Genomic DNA, 10,272 nt, shown 5'->3' with positions numbered 1-10,272 from the left:
TTATTTACTCACCCTCATGTTGCTCCAAACCAGTATGTATTTCTTTCTTCTGCGGAAACACAAAGAAGCATGATATGAAGAATGCTGGCAGTCAGACAGTTTCGGTTCCCGACATTCTTCAAAATATCTTCTTTTATGTTCCAGAGATGAAAAAAGTCATAGAGGTTTGGAACAACATGAGGGTGAATAAATGATTAAAGTATTTTTAATTTTTGGGTGAACTATGGCTGAATGTCCTTACATATTCCGAATAGGAATGTTTTACAGATATTTTGCAGAAACCGTCTACATAGATGAAAATACATATCTGTGGCCTCAATAAATACACATATTATGTATCCAGATACAATAAAAGCAAATATTACAGTTCAATATTTGAAAAACTCCCTTAATAATCACACATATTGCAATGACTCAGAATTCAGATTTGATTGAGAACCCAACAGTGAGATTCAAATTTAAGCTATTCTTGAATTTTACAACATCCTATATGGACACTGGGTAATATCACTCCTGCTGCTGTGACAAAACATTTCTTATCTTCTTCCTTCATTACTTCATTAATAACCCACCAGCCTAAACGTTATTTCTGGCTGAGATGCGTTCACCTAGGAACATCCATGCGTTTGTCTCGGTCTCCAAGATCATATAGTCCTGAAGTTTATTGCTTTTGAAAATGCACAAAAAAAATCTATCCGGAACTGTTTTTTTGCTGTGAAAACTCAATAAGGTGAGGCTGGACATGTCCCATTCACCAATGTACCCAATAACTGATTTGACTTGGTGTTAGTAACAGCATGCAGCCTAAGAAATTGCTGTATCTTCATCTATACAGTAAAAATCAGCAGGGTTCCTCTATATTGCCTTTAATCCATTTAATCAGCGCTCAGATGCTGCACTAGCAACCCTCAACCCTAAAATATTTACCACAATCCAGTGGTTAAAGGGATAGTACACCAAAAATTACAATTTTGCCATCATTTACTCACTCTCATGTTGTTTCAAACCTGCATGACTTACTGTCTTCTGTGGAACACAAAAAAAAAAACAAGATTTTGAAAAATGTTGGTAACTAAACTGTTTCGGTTCCCATTGGCTTCCATTGTTTGGACAAAAAAATACAATGGAAGTCAACAGTTATCAACAGTCTTCAAAATCTCTTCTTTGGTGCTCAACAGAAGAACGAATCACAGAATTTTAATTTCTGGTGGACTATTTCTAGGTTATGAAAAACCACCTTTAGTAGGTTCTGCCAGCTAAGACCAGACTGTTTCATTTGTTAGCAGCATTTAATTGTTGCAGGTATTACACAAATGTCCTTAATTGTCCAGATCTATGTGTTTGCATTCATAATAAAGTCTCATTTTGAAGAGACAGAAGGATACTAATAAAATTAAGATAATAATAGTTTCATTGTTTTGTTTCTATCTTGCTGTGTTAATTAATTAACACAAATATATCTTACTGTGAAGCTTTCAGGGTCATGGATCAATTAATTCATGCACATTGTGACTAAGAATGAACTAAATCTCTGGAAGTTTTCATGTGCCATATGTTGCCTGATGAAAAGATGAAACACTGAGAAAGATGAGACAGGATGCAGAATACAGGCATCATCATAATAGACTGTAATTTAAATATAGCATTACTAATAGTTTAATTAATAAAAGTACAGTGCGTTCAATGGATTGCACTGTTGTTTGACAGCATACCAACTGTTCAGCTGAAAAAAAAACGTCTTTCTGGAAAAATATAAATAATTAAAGAAAATGTAGTCAAACTCCATAAAACGGTTTTGAAAGTTTTTGGTCCAGACTCATTTTCATCCACGTTAAATTCATATGATGTCTAACCTGACTAAGGTCTATAACAGTTGGTGATGCAGTGATTTATTTATATAGATTACATGTGCGTGCAAGTGCAAATTCAGCACAGTAATTTCAACTGAAAAGATGTGAAGTCATTGTGGATGATGCCATATCATTATTGATTAAAACACTGCAGCTGCTACATTTTTAGACAGAACAATGTCCAAATCAATGGGGCCTGATTTAGTCCTGTCTTTTTTATTTTTTGAGGGACAGTTAGCATCCTCCCTCTGGTGCAGGTGGGCTCAATGTAGAGCACGTCCCACTCACCCATACGAACTAGGCCTGCACTTAAAGGAGGGCACCAGTTTATTTTGGACCTTGACAAGAGGATTAATTATTCTGTTCAAAATATTTCCAGTGGTTAATTAGACACGTACAGCAGTCACTCTTTCTGGAAGATTCTGCAGCTGATCGCTTTGCTTTAGTTTCGGCCTTTAATGCCCTGGTGGTTAAATTCCAGGAAACTACAACATTTACATATAGCAGCATTATACTGCAACACTGGTTTGCCAAAAAATTGAAAAGGCCATATTATAAGGTCTATAACCTCATTCAACCACTATGCTATTAAATAATTGTTGAAAATTACTCAAAGATTCTGAGTTTCAGATGGCTGAGTTAATGCTTAAACAGAGCTTTAAGTTATATCAGGAATAAACACGTCACCTGCATGCTTCAGTACACTGCCAGTGCTGTGAGAGCCAGCTGAGATGAAGCATTTATCCTTAAGCAAACACATAAGAGTTGAGGTCAAAGGTGTGGAATGTACAGCTGTACCCTCTAAACTGCTCAAGTCACCTTGATTAAGTTTTCCAGTCTCATAATCAAGCCTACTCTTAAAAAAAAACAAACAAAAAAAAAAAACAAATGTAAAATGTAAGTGTAAGCTGATTTATTCAATTATGTTACCTAATATTTTAATTTTAGAGGATGCTGGGGATAGTTGTGATACTTTGTACTCCAGTGAATAATTCTCATGCTGTCAACTGATGTGTAGATACATACCTAAACATCTTTGATGCTAAATAATCTAATGACCAGAAAAAAAAACTTTGACACATTGACCGAACAGTGGGAATAATGATAATAAACAGTAAATCAATTACTTAACATGAAACAGCAAAACAATTACGTAATATACAAAAAGAGGTTACACTTTATTTTAAGGTGTCCTTGTTACGCCCACCTCCACCACCATCACCACCCGGGCCAGCATCACCTCCAGCACCCCGGCTCGGCCGCCGCCGTGCACCCCGTACAGCAGCACGCCTCCACGGCCGCGGCCGCTGCTGCTGCCGCCGCGGCGGCGGTGATGCTGAACCCGAGCCAGCAGCAGCCGTACTTCCCCTCGCCTGCTCCTGGACAAGCCCCGGGGCCGGCGGCCGCTGCAGCCCCAGCGCAAGTTCAAGCCGCCGCCGCGGCCGCTGTGAAGGCGCATCATCACCACCACCACCAACACTCGCATCACTTACAACAACAGCTGGATATAGAGCCGGACAGACCGATCGGATACGGAGCTTTCGGTGTGGTTTGGTAAGCGTTTAAATACCATTCTAACAACTTCTGCGAGTGAATGTTGGGAATGAGCACACGACTTTGATTGTGACTCTAAAAGTGAACTTTATGCTAATTAATTAAGACACTTTTGGGAAGCGCAATTAAAATGATATACACTCTCATGAGAGGACGTCTCAAAATCTAGAAAAAAAGCTGTTATTCCACACAGAGCTGGTCTCCCCCTCATGGGTGCTGCCATGTTAATGTCACATGACCAACTGTGGCATGCAGTTGACAACCAAAAATATTGACGATATTAATGTTAATCAACGCAATGTTATGAAAAAGTCACCATTTTACAAGATGCCAGTTTCATAAAATATGAATAATGTGATTCGCATGGAAACGTGTGCTTTCTAGAAATAAAACAAGCATGAAGGTCCACCCCTAAATCTAGCTGATTTAGAAAAAAACCTGCAAATACCGTAAAATAGTTACAAATTGCCATGAGAGTGTGTTGGTTTACTTTAAAAAGTGCTTTACAAAGAAGGATGGATCAACATGTTTGTGTGCCTTCAAACAGAAAAAGTGGACAAATAGTGTGACAACAATCAAAGTTGCCTATTGCGACAAGTAAGAACAAACTAAACCTAAACCAAAACTCACTGAGTGCACCTTTAAAGTGTTTCATCTGTCAGGCTTGTTGGGAGGGAGAGGTACAGTATTTTTAGATTTCTGAGTAACAGTTCAAGCGGAACGAGGAACAGCTTTTGGCAAAGAATTTAAGATGTACACTAAGGGAACATCGCTGTGCTTAAGGGATAAGCTCAGACTTAAATGCTCAAGATTTAGTGCATGTCAGTTTGAGTGTCTTGAGAATAGTTCCTAACCCAGGTGTCTTCACTCCATGTTTAAACCTATAAAGATCGAACTTTTGGTTGAGTGTGTGGTTGAATCCTACATATAATACAGTCACATTGTCAAGTGCTCAGTGAATAACTTTGATATATCCGGTCGGTTACTTATTAAAAAGTTTCTTCCAGCCGCAACAAAACCAGTTCACAAGGCTACATCTCCAGTGGTGTACAATTCAGACCAAAGATGAAAAGTTGAGTAATATGTGCAATGCTTAAAGGAAGGAGAGAGTGCATGTTCTCAGAATGAGTTTGTAACTCAGAGGAAATGCAATATCCTTTTAAGCACACACCCTCCTGCCTTGTAGAAGTTTTAGCCATGGCTTCTGTTCAGAGGTGAATCTGACTTAATTTCTTGGGAGAGCAATGTATTAAACGCAATAGACTTTGCAATAAATTAAATGGACAGTTTTCATTCTCTGACATGTTACTTATTCTAGCATATATTTAGGTTCTCTGTGCATTTGTCCACAAAGGAATCACCTTTAACTGGTGCCTGCACAGTAAATAGGTTGCTGTAAATTTTACAGTAACTTACTGGCAGCTGTTTGGATCAAATAAATGCAGGCTTGGTGAGCAGAAGAGACTTCTTTAAGAAACATTAAAAATCTTACTGTTCAATAACTTTTGACTGGTAGTGTAAATAAAATACAGTAAAAATGAGTTTGTGGTGTTGTGTTAAATTTCAGTCATTTTGACAGTAAAAGTTGACAAGCTCTCCGATGAGAAACAGCAGGATGGGATTCAGGCTGCACCCTCTTTCCAAAATTCCAGCTGATCTGTGACTTTCAATGCATTTGGTGCCACAAATGTTGACCGTCTGATTGAACCTGCAAGCACAAGAAAAAAAAACATTTTACAATGCATTCTCAATCAGTAGAGCAAAGTGTTGAAATAATGGGTTTGATTCCAGGGGCAGTTCTACAGTGAGTGGATATCCGGGGCTTAGCCCAGAAACATTAATGCATATATCAGAATACACGAGATACACTTAAAATAAAATAGGCTATGCTAAAAGTTACATTGGCTAAATGGCTTAATTTTTTATTTTTAAAGAGACAAGTATAATTAATTATAATTTGCACTTACAAATTGCATAAATAACATTACAGTGTTTCCCACAGACTTGCATTCTATTTGTGGTGGCATATATATGCAGACTCATTCTCTGCCAGCAGGAGGCGCTGTTGGAGTGGTAGAGATCGAGGTTTCCCCGGTAACGCTGTACACAAAGCAAATCTCCACTGAAACAGTGGTTTGCCTAACGCACTTTACCTCAGTATTTCACGTTAATTCGCTGTTAAGGTTAAATAACGACTCGCCAGAGGAGCCAGCTTGCATTAAACGGCAGCAGAACGTACAAACGTGTTTCTCGGTTTAACTAAGGTTTATTTCGAGCAATATAACTTAGGTGACCTTAACTTACTCACCAGTCGATGTTATCAGCCTTTTGCGGTTTACAGTAAAATACTGTATACACATTTTACAGTATCTTACTGTACATATTACAGTATAATACTGTTCAAATTACAAAAATCAGTTACAGTGTGCAGAGGGGCCACAAAACGAGGGGAGCTTTCACCAACAGCCACCCTGCTTACCTCCGCCCATGTAATCTTAGCCTGACCTTTCCTCAAAATCGCTTCCTGTTGCTCATTGTCTGCTTTTAATCTGCACTGTTGGCTGCTGGTATATTTATAGCTGTCCTCCAGAGGCATGGCCATAGAGAAATAATCATTTAAAGTTTGCACCCTCTGGAAAGGGGGTGGACAGATCCATGGTTAACTAAAAGTACAGTTCAATGTTAATTCCATCATTATATTTACTGTACTCACCTTTATGTAGTTCCAAACCTGTATGGTTTTCTTTCTTCTTTGGAATACAAAAGAAGATATTTTGACGAAATGTGCTGGTTGCGCTTTTCCTTACTATCACAATGAACAGGGACTGGAGCTGTCGTGCTTTGGAAATGATGCAAAAGCATGACTTTAAGTGCATAATGGCTTAAATTTGAGTTTGTGTCACACAAAGTTATTGTTTGGTTTGAGAAGACTTAAAGTAAATATGGTCATTTATTAATACTTTATGGTGCTTTTGCAGCAACAGAAACCAATACGTTCTTCAAAATGTCTCCTTCTGTGAAGAAAAATACTCAAGTTTCTGTAAATAATTACAGAATATTCATGCTTGGGTGAACTATTTTTCTTTAAATATTGTTAGTGTATCTATACATCAAAGGAAATGTACCCACCTATCATTGCGCATAACCCAAGTACTTCAAGACGTTGGACTAAAATAAACACAGTAAAAATAATGTAAGGCTTTAAGGTTTTTATTCAGTTTAATTAGTCCCAGGTGCAGTTTGTAAGCCATTCATTGTTCATGGGATGTGACAGTTACAATGCAACGATTATGATTATCATTAAATAAGATAAAATACAAATCTAGTATAACCAAATATAGCCGCATTTATTTTCATATTACACGTTAACAACAGACATCTATCATTCAGCTAGTGCTTTTGTATGATATGTATGGTCAAAGACATAAAGGAAAAGTTAAAAAAGAGGAAAAGATTCAGTTTGGTCCGTGTGTTATCTATAGAAGGCTGTTTTTGGATGGTGCATCCTAGTTAGTGCCCTTTCAGTCGTGCAGCTGCAAAAGTTTAGATAAATTGGCTTTGGCCCTGCAGCAAAGTGTGTGTGTCACATACTTGGTTCTGATGCAGATGGTGTTGGATTTTAATTATCTTTGACTCAAACTATACATAATCTATATTATCATTTTGCATCTGCTTAATTGCTTAAATGTTTTATTAAAGTAAGCACATTGAATTTGCAAACAGGTTTGGACTACATCCTGTCCTCAGAATGAAAATGAAAGCAAAATGAAATGGAATATAATTGAAGGTTTATGCTAAAGAGACCCTGTGCACTAAGCATTACTCGATCATAGTCTGCAGGAAATAAAGTGCACAATGCTGGGTCTGATGCTTTCTGAGAAAAACCCATATGTGTCATTCAAAATTGTCACTCTAGTATGATTTTAAAAGCATGGAATACTTATGTGGAGAACATAATGGCATAACAGTCTTTGTCTTGGTGCTCAGCCAAAAAGTTTATTTTGAAACCTATTGGCCCTCATGTACTGTTTACGCTTGTAGTTTGAGATGGACTCATAGTGTATGTGAACAAAGTTACGGGAAACAGAAGCGCTAAATGCTAAACTGCTGTAATTTTAGAAGGCTTCAGTTGACGGTGATGCCTCATTTGTGGGTTCTGGGAATTCCATGTGTGTCCTGTATTATGTTTTGCGTGGCTTATTAATGTGACATTTGTAAGCCAGGTTTAGGATGCAGCTGTGGTCACTTCTTGACCTTTGATACCTTTTACATTTACATACATTTTACATTTTTGTATTTGGTACATGCTTTTAGCCAAAGCAACTTCCATTGCATTCAAGGTAGACATTTGATCCGTTCTTGCTTTCCTTGGCAATCTTACACATGTTCAGAGTTATGCACTATTTGATCTACAGGAAGGCACTTACACTGAAATGTTTCGTTATAGCAGATTTTAGTGTTATTCTCAACCTGCTCCCTAATTTTTAAATAAGCACACTACCCAGGGAGTCAGACATTTCTAGGGCTGTCTCATTGCAAAGTTATTTCGCTGTCACTGATATACTATTATAGTTTTTTTTATTAATATTATAAATTATTTTCAGTTTTATATTTGTATATTTTCTGTTTTCATTTGGATTTTAATTACATTTTTAGTCATTTTATTGTGTTTGTCATTTGTTTTTATTGCATGTTTATAGGGTTTTTATAGGATTTTAGTGCTTCAACTTAAACTAAAAAGAGAGAAATTGCTTGTTATTTAATGTTTAATGTTTTTTAATGTTCAAGGAATTGTTCATGGCTTTACATTTAGTTAACAATAATAACCCTCTCACTATCAAAACTGTTACAGTAAACTGAAAATTTTGCAAGCACAAGTGTATTTTTTCTTCAGTCTTTACATAAGTTTTTGTTTGTAATGTGCATGAAAGGGAAATTTATTTTATTTTTATTATTATTATTTATTATTAAGTTTATTAAACATTAAGTTTATTTATTTGTTAGATATTATACATTATTATTATACATTATGAATATATGTAAAATAATCACTCTTCATTTGTTCATTTTTTAAATTATATTCTGCAATTGTATTTTTTAACATATTCCTTTAATATTGAATAACTGTTTTGCTTCGTCAAAACTGCAATGAAGGTTATTGTCATTTAATGCAGCAATGTTATTGCTGTATTTTTTGTATGATAAGCTATATTTAATATATGACCTTGCAGTCATGTTGCAGGTAATTGTGTCATCCGTGTCTTAATGTTTTGTGAATCAAGGCCCTTGCTAGTCCTCAAAAGATATACTGATTCACGACACGGGGAACTAGGGAGCGAAGTGACACAGACAGCAAGTCTGTTGCCAATAGTTTGCTCATATTTATATGAACAATACAAATCATAAAAACAGATTTGGCCTGTTCAACCTGCGTCCCACAGGCCTCCTGCTGCTCAAACCAGATCCAAAAACAGAGACCTACAAGATAACAATATCTCTGTCTCCATCTTAATCACAGCCCTCATGACTTACTTGTATTTACACGTGCAGCCTCCATCCATGAGCTGTTAGAGACAGTGCTGATAAAGATGAAATGCCAAACACATGCATTCTTATGTCATGTGACCTATATAATAGGGTATTGTTTGTTTGTCATTGGGTTTAGTCGATTTTCAAAATGTGTAGTTGTGCCAAATTTCTAGTATTTAGTGCAGATATAGCTAAAGGAGCAATGGGTTGAACTGCAGTTCTCAACTATGCCCCCATTGGCCCCTGTCTCTCAGGGAAGTGGCATGGTGCTGCACAGGAATGTAGTCTTCGCTTGCCATTAAAGCGTCAGTCCGCATCTGTTGCGCTCACGGTTTGGTCTGAAGGGGAATGTTAGCTTGGTCACAGACAGCTTGACTTAAGCGTGATGTTCTTAAGATCTTGTCTGACAGATTGGTGCACCAAAAATATGCATAGTCTCTTCGTTTTGTAGATTGGTGAAACGTCTGTATCCTGTTTTGTTGATTAGCATCATTTAACATGACGCTTGTTGACTAAGTGCTTTAGTTTGAATGAACGGAAAAGAAAAAGTGTGATTTGTGTGTTGTGAGTTGTAACTAGCACATTTAAAATTTGTAAAAAAATATATATTTTTGAAAGAAGTCTTTTATGCACACCAAGCCTGCGTCTGTTTGGTAAAAAAAGTAAATATTATTACGATTTAACATAGCTGTTTTTTATTTGAGTATATTTAGAAAAGTAATGTATTATTGTAATGGCTGAGATAAATTTACAGCAGCCATTACATTTCTATGTAATGTTATTAATGTAAGCATTTCTTATTATCCAACCCTCTACATTGCGAGTAAATCACTCGCATATGCGACTAAATCTTACTCTGGGAGACTAAATTATGTCTAATATTAGCCAATTGCTAATAAATTCTCAGATTTTACTCGCCAGTGTGAGTTGGAGGTTAAGTATAAGTGTAGCACAGATGTATTTTCACTCACAGAACACTCTGACTGAGCGCTTCAGAGTTTCACTCCGTCAAGCGATCTGTGCTGTTTTTCAGTTCATCTGAATGGATGTGTAACGCACCTGTATTTAACGTACCGTAAACTCTAGTGTGAAGGCGCACGACTCCCCGTCGCTGTGTTTCACACACACGCAGAGAGAGAGAGAGAGAGAGAGAGAGAATTGACGCGCTACATGTAAACGATATTCTTGGTTGTATCCTGCTGTCAAAATAACGGAATTCCTTTGGAATTCTTCAGCGTTTAAGAACTGCCGCTTTCTCCGGTAGTGGGCGGAACTAATGTGCAAACGGCAATCTCATTGGCTGGCGCTCACCTATTATCGTCCCTGTTTTGATTTCAGC

General features: G+C 37.0%; 1 protein-coding gene across 1 annotated transcript in view; it reads left to right on the top strand.

The window, feature by feature from the left end:
• Nucleotides 1–3,172: 3,172 nt before the first annotated feature.
• Nucleotides 3,173–10,272, top strand: part of LOC107666197 (serine/threonine-protein kinase NLK) — an 89,100-nt gene continuing 82,000 nt past the window's right edge. The window contains exon 1 of the mRNA XM_016457396.1: nucleotides 3,173–3,404. Coding sequence (XP_016312882.1) covers nucleotides 3,184–3,404 — 221 coding nt within the window. The 5' untranslated portion in view covers nucleotides 3,173–3,183. The remainder of the gene's footprint in view (nucleotides 3,405–10,272) is intronic.

This window comes from Sinocyclocheilus anshuiensis, unplaced genomic scaffold (assembly GCF_001515605.1).
Source record: "Sinocyclocheilus anshuiensis isolate Anshui unplaced genomic scaffold, SAMN03320099.WGS_v1.1 scaffold984, whole genome shotgun sequence".
NCBI lineage: Eukaryota > Metazoa > Chordata > Actinopteri > Cypriniformes > Cyprinidae > Sinocyclocheilus > Sinocyclocheilus anshuiensis.
This window is presented reverse-complemented; position numbering and strand designations above follow the sequence as displayed.